A 15,852-nucleotide genomic window follows, 5' to 3' on the forward strand; every position below is an offset into this window, starting at 1 on the left:
ATCTACTGGGACAGCCGACGTGTGACCGTGCCTCTAAGTTACAGAAGTATCCGCTCTTGGTTAGCGATGTAAATAAAACGGAAGTGTTTTAAGGAGCGAGTGGAAGGCCCCCCAACTCATTCTCCCCGGTGAACACCCCGGGTCTTGCTGGGGCTCCATCCCCCCCATCCCTCACACCTCCCTGTCTTTCCCCAACCGTCTCCTACACAGACCTATAGGTCAGTCCACGACCTCTCCCTCCCTGTAGCCGGCCCCTGTGACAAGGGGGCTTCATTGCTCCTGTAGGTCTCACAGGCACTCTGCCCCCTCCACCTGAGGCTGGTGTCCCTGGGGCACCAGCCACTTCCCCTCATTCCTTCTCTGAGCATCTGTCGCCCTGGGTGACCTAGGGGTGATGGGCAAGGTCCCTTTCTCAGCAAGAGTGGGGTGCAGGGGGGAGGGGGGGAGCAGAAGTCAGACGGAGCCTTTCTAGGCCCTATGAAGCCCCTGTGTGTCCCATGTGGGCTGGGGCTGTGCCCTCCTCATGCCCTCACCACACCCCATTGAGGAAACAGCTCAGGGAGGAGAGCTGCCTGCCCAGGTCACCCTCTGGGACTCAGGCCTGATCTGTTTGGCTCCAAAGTCCTGCTGTCCCCACTGCCCCATAAATCTTGGGCAGGCCAACCCCTCCAGCCCAGACAGGAATGCGGGTGGCTTAGAAGAGGGGAGGCAGCCACAAAGCCTCCCTCTCTATTATGTCTAAAACCCCAACCAGATAACACCTACAGTGGCTGCTACCCTACCCCATCCTGCCTGTCTGACCCCTGCCCACCACCCCTTATTGCCTACTACTGTCCTTCCCCTGCATGTGGCCTAGTGACCCTGACCTCCTGTCCCAGAAACATACCACTTTCCTTCCTACCTCAGGACTGTGGCACATCCTGCCCCCTCATCTGAAGACTCTTCCCTCAGATCTTGAAAAGGCTGCACCCTCACTTCCTCCAGGCCTCTGCTCAGATGTCCCCTCCTCCAGGGGCCTTCCCTGACTGCCCTCCTCACCCATCACTCTCCGGCTCCTCAGACTCCCACCTGATCAATTGTAGGGATTAATCATTATTATTATGATCCCATTACTTGTTCCCCCTGCATCATTCTTAATCACGGCCTGATGTTATATTATATAATTACTAGAGGCCCAGCGCACGAAATTCGTGCGTGGGTACGGTCCCTAGGCCTGGCCTGCAATCAGGGCCATCTTCCCCGGCTGCCCAAAGCCGACCCCACCCCCTGCCACCACCCACCCCCTTTAGCCATCGGGTAATCGGTGCCTGACGGCCAGGGGAAGGGACCGAAAGGTTGGTTGTTCCCACCCGCTTGCCAGCCCCACCCCAGGGGGCCTTGACCTGGCACTGCCCACATCTCCTGCCACCCACCCCTGGCTCCCCATTCGCTATTAGGCGATCGGAGCCTGCCAGCCTGGGAAAGGGACCGAGAGGTGGTCAGTGTGACTGGTCCAGCAGTCGTTCTGGTCGTTCCACTTTAGGGTCAATTTGCATATTACCCTTTTATTATATGGGATTTGTGTATTTGTTGTCTGTCTGCCTTGCCCACTAGGATGTCAGCAAACTAAGGACAGTACTTTGTCTCGTTTCCCACTGTATTCTAGTACCTAGAACAAGAAGACCTAGCACACAGTCTGTGTTCCATTAATGGACGCTGAGTGAATAAATGAACAGCAGCCCTGAATGTCGAATTGAGAAATGTTCATGTTCACAACTCTCAGAATCAATGTCTGGCCCCCATGAGGGAGAGAGAAGGTGTCCCTTATCTGGGGAAGGGATGAGTCCCCCTGAGGGTAACAGGAACCCATCCCCATGGGATGTGCAGGGGGCAGAGGGAGGGGCTGTGGAATGCAGGGGCTGAGCATGTCTCCTCCAACACAAAACCCTTCACCGGGCCACCAAGAGAACTCCTCTTTAGTCCTCAAAACCCTTCATGGCCCTGCTCTTTCTCCTGGATAGCAATCATCCCTTATGGGTGGGATTCCCCTTGGGGACCTTGGAGGTGGGGCTGGCCCAGTCGCCAAGAGGTGGGGTTTGGACTGTGGACCAGAGTTGAAGGCAGGCGGCTGGCACTGAGGTTTTCGTCCCTGATCTGCCTGCCCTGTTGACGAGGCCTTGGCACATGTAACTGGGAGAAGGGGATAGGGCACTGCGGAGTGCCCCAAGGGGGCCTTTTCCTCAGGGAGTGTGCACTTTAAGGAGGTGAGAGAGTGTGAAAGCCTGGAGGAGGAGGCGGTGTGGTGGAGGAACCATGCCTGGTGGGCAGGATTCTGCCACGTGGGCGCTGGCCCAGTGGGTCAGTGCTGGTCCCAGGCCTGGATGAGGCCTGGGGGTGCTCACTGGTATAATCAAATGAATGGCTCACAAATATTGAGCACTCATTCTGTGCCATGCAAGGATCCAAGCATTTCTCAGGGATTAATCATTATCATTATGATGACCCCCAATTTACAGAGCATGTCCACCCAGTGCCTCTGGGTGGAGGCGGGGGGCACTCTGAGTGTGAAACCAGGATTCAAACAGCCCCTGAAGGGCACCAGAGGCCATGCCCTTAAACCCACCCATGTGTCTCCAAAACGGAAGGCTGGCTGGAAAGGCACCTAGCAAGTGCCCAATAAATATTTGCTGAATGGGCCGGGCCGGCATGGCTCAGTGGTTGAGCTTTGACCTGTGAAGCAGGAGGTCAGGCCTCATGCCTGGGCTCAGTCCCCAGTTGGAGGCATGCAGGAGGCAGCTGATCAATGATTCTCTCTCATCATTGATGTTTCTACCTATCTCGCTCCCTTCCTCTCTGAAATCAACAAAAATATTTTTTTAAAAAATACTTGCTGAATGAATGAACTCGACAAGTTTGTGCCTGTCCGGAAATCTCTCTCCCACCGGCCTCAGTGTCCACAATTCCATCACCAGGAAATGCTATGGTTATGCTGCTAGTGTCACCACCACCCAGAGTGCCTCCATCCGGGCACAGTGAGTGATCATAACAGCCAACCTTGCAAGGAGCATGCTATCACCCCATTTTACAGAGGAGAAAACTGAGGTGAAGAGCAAGCTAGGAACCAGAACCCAGATCTGCCTGCACAGCAGTTGCCTTTTTAAAATGTAAGCAGGCCTGGGAAGGGTAGCACATTAAATGTCATTGTCGTTTACATCTGTTGGTAATGGTATTGCTCAGCTGCTAAAGATCACAATGCTGAGCTAATGGGAAAGGATAGGGTATATGTGCGAAAAGGATACAGAGAGCATGGTTTTGGAACACTGGGGGTTGAGAGAAAGCTGGGTGGCGTGGGTGCCAGCGGAGAATGGGGTGTGAAAGGGAAGTGGGGTGGAGGTCAGAAAATAGACCTTCAGCACTTCCTAGTTTTATTTTTGCAGTGTTTGCAGCTTAAGAGGGAAGAGGTTGGTTGGCTCTGCCCCAGAGATGTTGTGTGACCTCTGCCCTTTCCGAAGCCACCGATCCCCAGAGCTCTCATCTCTGCCCCTGGGCTGAGCGCTTAGGAGGAGCTCAGCTGGAGGCAGGCCCAGGGCACTCTGTACCTGCCGGGCAAGTGGAAACTACTTGAAACCTTAAATGGAGCGGACCTTGAAGTCCCCTGGAGCTGCCCAAGGCACAGAGGCGGCCCCATGCTCTCTGAGGCCACCTCGATGTCTGCAGCCCAGAAATGTCACGGGCACAGCTGACCGGGCCCCACGTTCACAAGATCCCAGGTGCTCAGGCCAGGTGTCGCCTCCTCCCCTCCATGCCCAGCCCCTGCAGGGACATCCCTGGATGCCAGGGAAGGAAGGCTATCTGTTCACTGAGCACCTACTGTGTGCACAGGCTCTTGCTAGGTGCCTCTCACACTTTCTCAGTGCTCACAATAGCAGATGAGGCCGGAGCTCAGGGGTGAAGCAGCCTATTGCGTCACCCAGAGCCGCATGCGAATCCAGGCTTGGCTGCTCTCGCCTCTGCTCCTGTCACCTTGCTGAAGGAATCCCGGTCCGGCCTCACAGCTCTGGGCTCCTGCATGCCTCCCTCCTCTACAGGGACTTTCTCCTTTGGTGTCCTCATGCTCAGGGTAGAGGATGGGCCCAGGAGAAGGGGTGGGAGGGAAGGCATGAAGGGAGTCGGATCAAGCCCTGGGAAGTCCCCCCTGCTGTCTTTCTCCTGCACCTCTGAGGATAAACTGTCAGTGGGCCTGGGGGTGTTGGAGGGTAGAGCCCAGCAGGACACATCAGCTGTGACAGTTTGAGGGCTGTTGGGCCACTGTGTGTGTGTGTGGGGGAGGGCGGGGGGGGGGCATGAAAGAGCTCCGTGGGACCCAGACAGGGACGTGACGCTCACAACAAACTGTCTGGGACTTTTGGCCACTTCATTCTCACTTCCCCCAAGTCCTCCTGCAGGCCCAAGGGACCTGGGGGGGTTTCCATGACGACTTCCTCCGCAACACCCCTCCTCTCTGACTGGCTGGTTTCTCCGTCTCCCTCCGGCTGCCCTGGCAGGACTGGGCTTTCCTGGACCCTCACGTGGGTCCTGCACCGGGAACCTCCTCTGGGGGTGCACTGCTGGGGTTTTCGCCCTCAGAGGCAGCAGGCATGGCCGGATTCTCAGAGGCCTCTGGGGTGGGGTCCTTGGATGGGGTGAAGGAGGCTTCATCACAGGGGCTGGGGGCTGAGCTGGCAGCAGGTCCAGGGGTCTGGGCCTCAGGGCTCACCTCTGTCTGGGCCACAGAGTCCAACTGGGGCTGGGCCTTATGGTCCACCTGTTTCTGGGCCGTGGGGTTCAGCTGAGGCTGGGCCCCAGAATCTGCTTCTGGCTGGGCCGTGGAGTTCAGCTGAGGCTGGGCCCCAGAATCTGCCTCTGGCTGGGCCGTGGGGTTCAGCTGAGGCTGGGCCCCAGAATCTGCATCTGGCTGGGCCGTGGGGTTCAGCTGAGGCTGGGCCCCAGAATCTGCCTCTGGCTGGGCTGTGGGGTTCAGCTGAGGCTGGGTCCCAGAATCTGCCTCTGGCTGGGCCCTAGAATTCAAACGTGGCTGGGCTGTGGGGTTCGCCTGTGGCTGGGCTGTGAGGTTTGCCTGTGGCTGGACCAGGGGATTCGCCTGTGGCTGGGCCTCAGCAGTTGGTTCTGGCAGAGTCTGCCCCCCAAAGTCCACTTGGGTCTGTGGCTCGGCCGGCGTGAAGCTGCCTGGCCGCTCCTCGCAGAGCGCGGCCGCGAAGGAGGAGAGCACCGCGCGCAGCAGGGCCCGCAGGTCGGCACTGGCCAGGAGGCAGAGGAAGGGGCTGAGACAGCTGTTGAGCAGGATCAGGTAGTCGGAGTAGACCAGCACCTCCCATAGCAGGTAGCCCGGGTAGATGTCCCACAGGAAGGCCAGATACAGCAGCTGTGCCAGCTGGTAAGGCAGCCGCAGGACCACGTAGGCTGACAAAATGGTCTTGGCCACACGGGCAAAGCCACGGCAGGCCGGGGGTCTTGGCTGGCGGCGGCAGCAGGTCCTGCAGGCAGCAGCCTGGGTGAGCACGTGGCAGACGAGCAGCAGGAGGAAAGGCAGGAAGCCCCCCAGGATCTCCAGCATGCGCAGCGGCAGCTCCTCGCTGTCCCAGAAGTCCAGGCAGATGACCAGGTCATACCACCAGATGACCGCCTCCGGGAAGACCAGCCAGGGCACACTGAAGAGGGTGGCCAGCACCCAGACCCCGGAGCAGACCCAGAGGGGCAGGCGGACTGGGCGGCGCCCCGGGTACCAGCGTGGGCAGAGCGCCAGCAGGCAGCGGTCCAGACTGAGGGCTGCCAGCAGGAAGAGGCCAGAGGAATAGGACACACCCCACAGGAAGTAGTAGAAGCGGCAGGCCGCCGTCCCCAGCGGCCAGTGCCCTCCGTGCTGGATCTCCATGATCTGGAAGGCCGCTGCCGCCAGGAACAAAAAGTCAGAGAGAGCCAGGCTGAGCAGGAGCAGGGCCAGCCGCGTGCCTGCCCCCTGCCGGGCCTGCGAGCCAGCCAGCCACGCCATGAGTGCATTGGCCGGCAGCCCCAGGAGCAGCAGGGCCACCAGGAAGACCGTATCCCAGCCACCCTGAGGGTAGTAATCCTCATCATCGAGCTCCGTGCGGGGCCCGTGGCCAGAGACCCCCAGGTTGGCTTCCATAGCAGTATCCATCTGAAGTCCCCAGTGTACTGCTGGACACAGAGTGGGTGCCTGGTAAATCAATGAAGGCATGAATGACTGGGTATGAGAACGTGCTGTGCATCTCCAGGCAGTCACTGTCCCCCTCTGAGCATCCTCATCACCTTTCGGGTCGTTACCCTATGCCAGGGACTTTAATAGATTCCCTCACTTAGTCCTCCCGAAATCCATTTTGCAGGTGAAGAGAGGAAAATTCAGAGGCTCAGTGACTTGCCCAAGGTCAGAGGTAGGAAGGGAGACACCAGGACTTGAACTCAGACATGACCATTCTGCCACTCGGAATCCCATTGTGTCCAAGTGGACTGAACCAGAGGCTTGATAACATATTTTTAAAGCTGGTGAATCTTTTCTTTAAGTAAACTTTCTAGTGGAACTCCTATGAACTAAAAGGGAGTACTCAGATTAAAGGAAGGGAGAGTACCCGTAGGGCCCCAGGGAACACAGTTTGAAAACCACTTGGTCAGATCACTGCAGGCCCCTTTTTGTCTGGTATCCTGGGGTTCAAGTGTTTAAGATTCCAAAAAGGAAGGGCTCAGGTCCCCTGGGTACACAGGAATTCAAGGATGACAGAAAGTCTGGGGCCTAGCCCTTCCCCCATCCAGCACAACTCTGACCTCAGGGTGAGGTCTGCAGCTCCAGACCCCAGTGGCCTGGGGCCAGGAAGGCCGTCCTGGGAGCCACTCGAGCCTCTTCATCATCCTCCAGCCCCGCTGCGACCCTCTTCCCAGCTCAGGCAGGAGGGGGCCCCATTTCTCCTCTGAGGCTACTGAGCAGAGAAGGGGGCTCAGCAGTGTGATGAGAACGAGGTGGCTGCCACCCCCACTTCCCTCGCTGGTGGAGCGAGTTTCCCTCTGAGGCCAAAAAGCCCTGACAACAGCGTGGAGTCAGGGGATGAAGCAGAGGCCACTGAAATGCTGGACCCGCCGGTGGCCCATGGCGCCTAACATTTGGCCTTTAGCCCAGTGGCCTCCCACGGCAGCCCACCCAGGACTTTTGCTTGGCAGACCCCACTCTGCAGGCCCCAGCCCCTGCCCGTCAGAGCCCTGGCTTGGCTTACCTGTGAGGGACGGCTGCTGGCTGCAAGGAGCAGGGCGTGCCTGGCTGCCCAGAGGTCCAGCCGTCTGCAGGGCCCCACGCCGGGGCCTGCTGCATGGCGCCCGGCGGCGCTAGGGCGGCCGGCATGAAACCCAAGCTGAGAGGACATCAATCATTCATGGGGCTGCTCACCGGGAAACCCTAACCTCGGCCCAGTAGGGCCAAGTGACCAACCAGGCCCCGAATTCTTGAAAATGCCAGATGGCTGCAACCTCCTCGCCATGGGTCTCTCCAGCCCAGTGCAGGCTCTGGGACTCCTCGGGGTCCACCTCCTCTGAACTCACCGCCATGTCCCTACATCCAGCATTCAAGGCCGCTCTTCCTCAATTTCATACACTCTCTGCTCCAGCCAGGATGTCACCCAGGCGGGGGCCGCAGGGGGCCACTGAGCCTACACTGCCCACCTCCCAGCCTTTGCCGACTCTTCCTCTGGCCTGAGCTGCCTTCTCTTGTCCTCTCCTAGCTACGCTCTGCCCACATCACACCACTGGGCCGAGTCCTTGACTCTTCAGCAATATTGCCCCCATTTTATAGATAAGACAACTGAGGCTCAGAGAGGTGAATTGGCTGGGTCATCCAGCTCATCAGTGGGCAGAGCAGCAGTCTGAAGCTCATTACAGCCGCCATGTCCTGGCACTCATTGTTGCTGAGAACAGTTCCCCATCTGGCTCTGCCCTGGCCATGCCGGCCAGAGGGCCCCGATTGGGGCCTGGGCTGCCTACCTCACTTAGCCTAATCCCCTCAGGGCCTGATCCCAGGCCAGCGGCTCTCAGGGCGTATAAGCAGCTTTATGCGTCCCGTGAGCCAAGGGTGCTTCCTCGTGCTGCATCTCTGAGCCCTGTCGCCCGTCTGCACATGGCCACAGCGCAGGTGAGGGGGCAGCATGGCCCAGCCCTGGCCCCCAGCCCCCAGAAGTCCCCCGTGGGCGTCATGGCTCCCAGCAGTGGTGCTGAGGGACAACCCTTGACCAGGAGGAGAAGCAAGAGGGAGAGGGGGCTCCAAGGGTCCCGGAAAGGCACTGACAGTTCTGGGAAGCAGACCCCCATCCAGTGCCCTGAAGCCTCAGGGAGCAGCGAGAACCCCTCGAGGACAGGAGGACAGGAGGAGCCAGCCCCTGCAGCCCCCAGGCCGGCCTCTCGTCGCCAGTCCCACCGGCATCGTCCTGCCCCCCGGCACGATGCTGCTCAGAAGACATATGGGCCCCTGCTCAACCACATCTTCGGGAAGGTCAGGTGGGGCCTGGGCAGGGCTGGGGGCCTGGGAGTGGGGGTGGAACTTGCCTCCCAGGTTCAGCCCACCGTGCCCCTGGAGCTCAGGCCGCCTGCCCCTTCTCCTCTGGACCCTGGGGCAGGGTATCTGGAGTTTGAAGAAGCATAGGTCTTGGGTGGGCCTGGTCAGTGGAGCCAAACCTCAGACCCAGGTTCTGTGAGAACTCAGGGCCCCAGGAGCAGGAAGCGGGGGTTGTCTCTTTTCCTGGGGCCCACAGGTCTTCAGCTGCCTTCTCCTGCCCTTGTGGAACTGGCCCTGCCCAGGCCAGTGTGGGTGGGGGCTGGAGTAGGATGGCCAAAGTCCTGGCTGGCCCTGGGGACATGCTGGACTGTGCCCCTGCAGGACCGAGAGCTGGGCCCCGAGGAGCTGGATGGTGAGTGACCTTTGCTGGAGGCAGCGGGTGGGAGGTGTCCCTGAGCCTGGCTCCTGGGCCTGACCTCCCTCCCCTGCAGAGCTACAGGCCGCCTTCGAGGAGTTTGACACTGACCGTGACGGCTACATTGGCTACCGGGATCTGGGCACCTGCATGCGGACGCTGGGCTACATGCCCACGGAGATGGAGCTCATTGAGGTCTCCCAGCACGTCAAGATGCGAAGTCAGTGCCTGACCCCACCTGCCTGGGCGGCCCTAAGCGTCCAGCAGGGGGGATGGGGGTGGGGCAGGGAGATGACAGTTTCCAGGACAGTTTGACATTGGCCTCTTCAGCTGAAGGGACACCAGGGGGCAAGGAAGGCACTGGGCATTCAAGAGAGACCTTGGGGCTCTATGGTGACGGGTTGAAGAAGCCTGCCTCTGACATCATGAGGAAATGCCTCCTGCTGGCTGGCCATCTCTCCCCCAGCTCCCCCCCCTCTCTCCCGCCCCCTAAAAAGAGCTTCTTGAGCTTCAGTGAGGCCTAGTGCAACAGAATCTTGGCCACTCTAGTGAGTAAATGTAGGAAGGGCGGACACTGGTTATCATTAGCTGATTTGTCAAACATCAGAGTCACCTCCATTCCAGGACACCTGCACCTGCTTACTCTTTTCGGCTCCAGAGTGGGATGTGACTTATAATTCATGTGGACATTTTGGTTTATGCTCCTTTCTTTCCCCAAAGCTGTTATTTGACAATCGGTGTTTTTTTATAATTGACTAGAGGCCCGGTGCACAAAATTCGTGCGGGGGGGGGGGCGGGGTTCCTCAGCCTGACCTGCAACCTCTCCAATCCAGGACCCCTCGGAGGATGTCCAACTGCCAGTTTAGGCCCCAGGGATAGGGCCTAAACCAGCAGTCGGACATCCCTCTTGCAATCCAGGACCTCTGGCTCCTAACTGCTCACCTGCCTGCCTGCCCTAATCACTCTGCCTGCCTGCCTGCCTGATCCCCATAACTGCTCTCCCCTGCCAGCCTTATTCCTGTAACTGCCCTCCCCTGCCAGCCTGATCCCCCTAACTGCCCTCCCCTGCTGGCCTGGTCACCCCTAACCACCTCTGCCTCGGCCCCTGCCACCGTGGCTTTGTCCGGAAGGATGTCTGGATGGTTGTCCAGAAGATGTCCAGTCTAATTAGCATATTACCCTTTTATTAGTATAGATGATATCTTAGAGCAAGGGGCAACATGGGTACATTTCTTTAGGGGCATTTATTGCTGCCCACAGGGGTCCACACATGTGAAAGCCAGGAGCTCCAGCCCCGCGAGCATCGCTTGGCTCTCTTGCCCCCAGCCTAGGGTAAGGTGGGCAGTTCAGTCAGTCACCCAAGGCCATGCACCAGCGGCTGCAGAGCCAGGGTTGGGACCAGGGGCTGTCTGGTTCCAAAGCCTGGTCTCTTCCCCGCCCCCCGGGGTGCTTCACTGAGTGTACCCCAGCAGACAGTGGGGCTCTGGCCTCCTACCCCCCTGAGGGTATGGATACTGGGTGTTCATTCTTTCCTGGATGTAGGGAGAGCCAGGAGGGACTGGCCCTCATGCTGTCCCTCCCAGGGCCCCAGCCCCCATGGTGACACTCTGCTTGGGTCTGCAGTGGGTGGCCGTGTGGACTTCGAGGAGTTTGTGGAACTGATGGCCCCGAAGCTGAGGGAGGAGACGGCACACATGCTGGGGGTGCGGGAGCTGCGCATCGCCTTCCGAGAGGTGTGGGGCGAGGCGGCGAGGCGGGCGCTGCGTGGGCGTCTGGACGGCATCCTTATGGGACCCCCACCCAGGCCAGGAGGGACGCAGACGGGGGCGCCTCAGCCCGGGGAGGCCCAGAGCCCTGCAGAGATGGGAACCAGGGCCAGGGAGGGGTTGGAGAGGATGTGGCTCCCCCGCGCTGGGGGTCCACTCAGGGAGGCTTCCAGGAGCAGGAGAGGGAGGGTTTGGACTATGGGAGGTAGGGCGCCCAAGCACAGCGCGTGGTAAGGTGGGGATGGCTTTGGGTGGGAGGGGCTGAACCCTGCCGTGATCCCAGTTTGACAGGGACAGGGATGGACGAATCACAGTGGCAGAGCTGCGACAGGCCGCACCGGCTCTGCTGGGGGAGCCGCTGGCGGATCCTGAGCTGGAGGAGATGCTCCGAAATGTGGACCTCAATGGGGACGGCACCGTAGACTTCGATGGTAAGTGTCCTGCCCCCACCCCGGGTGCTTCCCCCACCCGCCGGCTCCCAGGCTGAGCCCGGCGCCTCCTGGGATCCCTGACCTGGACGGGCCATCTCTTCTGCAGAGTTTGTGATGATGCTTTTCACCCACTGAGGCTCCAGCAGCTTCTCACCTGCTGGCCCCAGACCAGCAGGGTTCATGCCGCACACCCTCCCCCGAGGCCCCAGGATGGAAGAGACCAGCAGGCTTCTTCTGCCCCTGACACCACCTGGCTGGCAACTTGGCTTGTCCCCTGACCACCCCCATCTTCATCTCCTTCCCACCCGAGGTGCTAAGAGAAAGCCCACGCTCAACTGCCTGTCATTCCCCAGGATGAGCAAGATTGGGGTCTCTCCGGTCTCTCGGCGGGTAGGGAGCTACCTGGCACGGGCAGCATTAAAAAATGGGGCAGTTTTGCCCTGGCAGATGTGGCTCAGTTGGTTAGAGCTTTGCCCCTTATACTGAAAGGTTGCGAGTTCAGTTCCCAGTCAGGACACATACCTAGTTGTGGGTTCCATTCTTGGTCAGGGCACGTGTGCAAGGCGACCCATCGAGGTTCTCTCTCACATCAATGTTTCTCTCTCTCTCCCTTCCCCCCTCTCTAAAATCAATATGCATATCCTCAGGTGAGGATTTTAAAAAGAGGGGCAGTTTTGGGGGGAAGATTGAGAGGGTGGCCTCCTACTACTTATGTGTAGAAATGTTTTTTAAAAAATGCTGAACTTGAAAAAAAAAAGGGGGTTAACCTTAGGTACCAAAGACAAAGAGAGAACTCCAAGCTGGGTGATGGGAGGGAGTGGACACTGTGGGGGCTTCAGACTGGAGGGTTGAGAGCCTGGGCTCTAACACCCAGGAGGGACCAAAGACAGTAAGAGGCTGAGGAGCAAGACATGATCCTAAGTACATTCAAGGGTCTCAACAGGGTATCTGTACTTGAAAAGGGAACCAAAATATACTTCCACTGACCAGCCTGAGGAATTAGCAGGGGTACAGATGTCCAGGGCCTTGAGCGGGAAAAGTTACCCTAGAGAGCCCAGAACTCAGGCCTGCACGTCAAGCAGGAGTGTGGTCTGTCCCCATGGCATGGAAAGCTGAAGAAATAGGAAAGCAATTGCTGAAAAGGGCACACTTTCAACCCAGGCACATAGGACTTAAAACACACACACACACACACACACACACACACACACACACTGTCACTTCTGAAGATGAAGCCAGGTGCTGCCCAGGGCCCAGAGGTCAGCTGGGACCTGCCCTTCCACGCCAGAAGCTTTTGCATCAATCGCCAGCCAGGCCTAGGGACTGACCGCACCCATGCTTGAATTTCATGCACCGGGCCTCTAGTACTGAGATAAAAGAAGGAAGAGAGACCAATATGCAGCAACAGGATAGTATTAAAATTGAACAGGGAGATTTCAAAAGCTAACAATAGAACTTCTAAAAATAAAGGATATAGCCATTGGAATGAAAAAAATTATCAATAAGTTAAACAGCAGATTAGAAACAGATTAGAGAGGATTAATGAACTAGAAACTGTTACCTGAGAAATCACCACTAAGGTAGCACTGAAGGATAAAAAGATGGGAAAAATTTAAAGGGTAATCACAAGTCATTAGGAGTTTCAAAACGAGAAAATAGAGAGAAGGGCATGAAGCCCTATTCAGAGAGATGAAGTTTTTCCACAAAGACAAGTGCCCAGACTGAAGGAGCACACTGGAGCCAGAGAAGAATAAATAAAATTAAATGTATATCTACCCGGAAATAAACACAGATCCTTTAACTTCTCAAAAAAAAAAAAAAAAAGTTAGATGCATCTCAGTGAAACTGCAGAATACAAAAGGAAAATGAAAGGGGTTCCACCCACATACTCGCATTGACGGGAAGGCTCCGTGAGAAGGAAATTCAATCCAGAATGAAGGCAGAATGTGTACTAAGTAACAGTCAGGAAAGAAACCAGGAAACACATTGGTGGATTTAAAGAAGCATTTACTTTACACATTTTATTTGGGGGATTTACAAACAAGAAGGGACTGAAATAATAGACAAAGCAAAATGGACGGCGGGAGGGGAGGCTTCAATTTTGTTGTTGTTGTTAATCCTCACCTGAGGATACTTTTTCCATTGCTTTTCTGAGAGAGTGGAAGGGAGGGAGGAAAGGGGAGACAGAGAGAGAGACATCAGTGTAAGAGAGACACCTCGACTGGTTGCCTCCCGCACACACTCTGACCTGGGCCAGGGATTGAACCTGCAACCCAGGTACATGCCCTTGGCCGGGAATTGAACTTGTGACCCTTTGGTTCTCGGGCCGGCACTCTCACCACTGGGCAACACCAGCAGGGCTACATTAGAACTTTAAATGTTTGATTGGGGGTCTGTCAGAGGGTTCATATAGCTCTGTTGTAATGTACCCTGTGAATCACAGAAGGACGCCTCAAGAAGTCGAATTAAAGAGTCACATTTATTGCAATCCGGGACTATGAGGGGCCATTCCCCAAATCTCATAGTAATAAGATGGCCGCAAAACCAGACTTATATAGGCAAAGATCACAAAGGTATTGATTACATCCCAAGGTTTGGAATGAGGAACCTGGTTTGCAAAAAAAGCAGTTTACAGAAGCAGAAGCAGCATGTTATCTAAATTACAGTTTTTGGGTCTCCGGAACACTGAGCCAACAGGGACACGTTAACTGGAGCCCTCTGATCTTGGGATAACTGTGCTGTCCTTTCCAGGTAAAGGAAAATGTGCTTTCTAAGACCAGTATGACCACAACCAATGGGATATTCACAGTACAATCAATAGGGTATTCAATCGAATGGGGTGATTTATATAATTCAGAAAATCAAAATAACTTTTCTATTATTTTAGCAAACAAATAAGTACAGAAACCAAACAGCAGGGTTAAAGTTAAACTATAGTTTCTACCTGAGATGATTGCTACCATACTTCAGCTCCAGGGTTGGCATATGTTTTCTGTAAAGGGCTGGATCGTCAAGATTTGAGGCTGCAGCTGCTCACTCTGCGGTTGTAGTCTGTGTCACCAAGCAGCCAGAGTCTACACATAAACAAATGAGTGTGGCTGTATTGGAACTTTAATAAAGAATTAATTAAACTTGGTTTATTGATCAAGGAAGTTTGAATTTTATGAGTTCAAAAATCTTCTATTATTATTCCTTGACTTTTCCCAACTGTTACAAAAATGTGAGAACTCTTCTTAGCTTGGGGGCTCTGTTGGGCCTGTGGACTACAGCTTGCTGACTCCTGAGTCTTGTAATATGGAAAATCACCATTTCCGAGATAACTTTGCTAAGATTGTGGAATAACAGAAAGTTATGAGCATAGTGTTGCTTACTTTCAGTGACTAGTTTTCGTGCTTTTCCCCCATGTTTGTTGATTATATTTATTGGAATGTAATTTTATGTCTGATTAATCTGGTAATACAAACTGTGGCTTGATTCTTTATATCTTTGTTTTTTATTTCACTTTTCTAGTTTTTATTTTATCTTCAAGTATTGATTCATGACAAAATTAGAAATGAAAATTGCTTTTCATTTCAGCTAGTTTAAGAACCGGCGACTTAGGAGTTCCTGCATCCCAGTGGTGCTCCAAAAAGTGTCTTGACGAGGGGGCCGCAGGTTGGAAGTGTGGGTGGGCCAGGAGAACAGGAGCGAGAGCAGGGGTCTGGGTGTTCATTTTTCCCCCAAAAGTCACAGAAATCCAAAGGCACTGTCCTGGCTGCTGCATACATAGTGGAGGCTAGACCAATCCAAACCCCTAATGGCACTCACATCTTCCTGGGGGACACAGACTGTAAACATGGAATTACATGAACAGGGTCTCCTCAGCTCACAAGTGTTCATCCAGCCCTGAGGTTGGCCAGTTGGTGACCACCAGCTCAGTGCCCTTCTCTGCCCCACTGGTGTCATGGAACCCTGGCTATGACCCTAACTTTGCCCTTGGGTGAGTCAACCTCTCTGGGTCTTTCATCTGTAAAATGGGACTGAGGAAGTGAGGACCAGAAATAACCTGTATTAAGTGCTTAGCACAGGTCCTGGTGCCTTCTAAGAGTTTGATAAATGGTAGCTCTTACGATCTCAGATGTCAGGTTCTCAAATATTTTGTTTCCTTGTTCTTAAGATTCTGAAATATTTGGATTTTTCAAAATCCTGAGACGGCCTGTTCCCAATGTTCTGTGGTTCTAAGAGTCTTTGATCACTGAGCTCACTGTCCAAAAGCCCTTATCCCCTGTCCTTTGTCTCCTATTCCTCCCAACCCTTGGGCCTAGGAAGTAGGGCAGTGGGTGGAGGGGGCTGGGCCGCTGCCTTGTCATGGCCCACATTCAGAGCTGGCTGTGGCCGCCCAGGGCCCCAGAGCCAGACTGGAACCAGGATAGCTGCCTCCAGGCCCCAGGCCTGCGTCATCCGAGTGCCCTTGGCCAGGACAGGAACTAATGCTGCCCCTGCAGGTGGAAAAAGGGGCTGGGGCAATGTGGAGGCTGGAAGAGGCCCCCCCAGGCTTTCAGGGCCGAAGAGTCTAAGGATCCAGCTCTGCTCATAACGCGCAGCCGGGCAAGTCGTGGAGCATCAGGGCTGTCCTGTGCACAGTGCGGGGAGGGGTGGTCCTGGCGCCCTTCAGTCCCGGGGGCAGCCTTTGCGGCAGGGGGCTGTGGGCAGGTTGGAAGGAAAGAGCAATTC

At 55.8% G+C, this 15,852-nt stretch overlaps 3 protein-coding genes across 4 annotated transcripts in view; 1 reads left to right on the top strand and 2 right to left on the bottom strand.

Annotated features, from left to right (window-relative positions):
• CORO1B (coronin, actin binding protein, 1B) overlaps positions 1-7,374 on the bottom strand; it is a 12,889-nt gene extending 5,515 nt beyond the window's left edge. The window contains exon 1 of the mRNA XM_005864326.2: positions 7,337-7,374. The gene's annotated coding sequence lies outside the window, so the exon portion shown is untranslated. The remainder of the gene's footprint in view (positions 1-7,336) is intronic.
• GPR152 (G protein-coupled receptor 152) lies at positions 4,338-6,175 on the bottom strand. The gene is made up of 3 exons (XM_005864327.2): positions 5,096-6,175; positions 4,844-4,999; positions 4,338-4,723 (listed from the first exon to the last, which is right to left on the bottom strand). Exons 1-3 carry the CDS (start codon positions 6,173-6,175, stop codon positions 4,544-4,546), a joined length of 1,416 nt encoding a protein of 471 aa, XP_005864389.1. The 3' UTR covers positions 4,338-4,543.
• Positions 7,375-8,101: 727 nt separating the features above from the next.
• CABP4 (calcium binding protein 4) lies at positions 8,102-11,282 on the top strand. 2 transcript variants are annotated; one of them, XM_005864328.2, is made up of 6 exons: positions 8,102-8,524; positions 8,909-8,939; positions 9,019-9,162; positions 10,566-10,675; positions 10,992-11,139; positions 11,246-11,282. In XM_005864328.2, exons 1-6 carry the CDS (start codon positions 8,153-8,155, stop codon positions 11,272-11,274), a joined length of 834 nt encoding a protein of 277 aa, XP_005864390.1. In that variant the 5' UTR covers positions 8,102-8,152; the 3' UTR covers positions 11,275-11,282. The 2 variants fall into 2 exon arrangements, with proteins under 2 accessions (XP_005864390.1, XP_014393590.1); XM_014538104.1 differs by having other exon boundaries at positions 8,127-8,167.
• Positions 11,283-15,852: the final 4,570 nt, after the last annotated feature.

Source organism: Myotis brandtii, unplaced genomic scaffold (genome assembly GCF_000412655.1).
Source record: "Myotis brandtii unplaced genomic scaffold, ASM41265v1 scaffold187, whole genome shotgun sequence".
NCBI classification, from domain to species: Eukaryota; Metazoa; Chordata; class Mammalia; order Chiroptera; family Vespertilionidae; genus Myotis; species Myotis brandtii.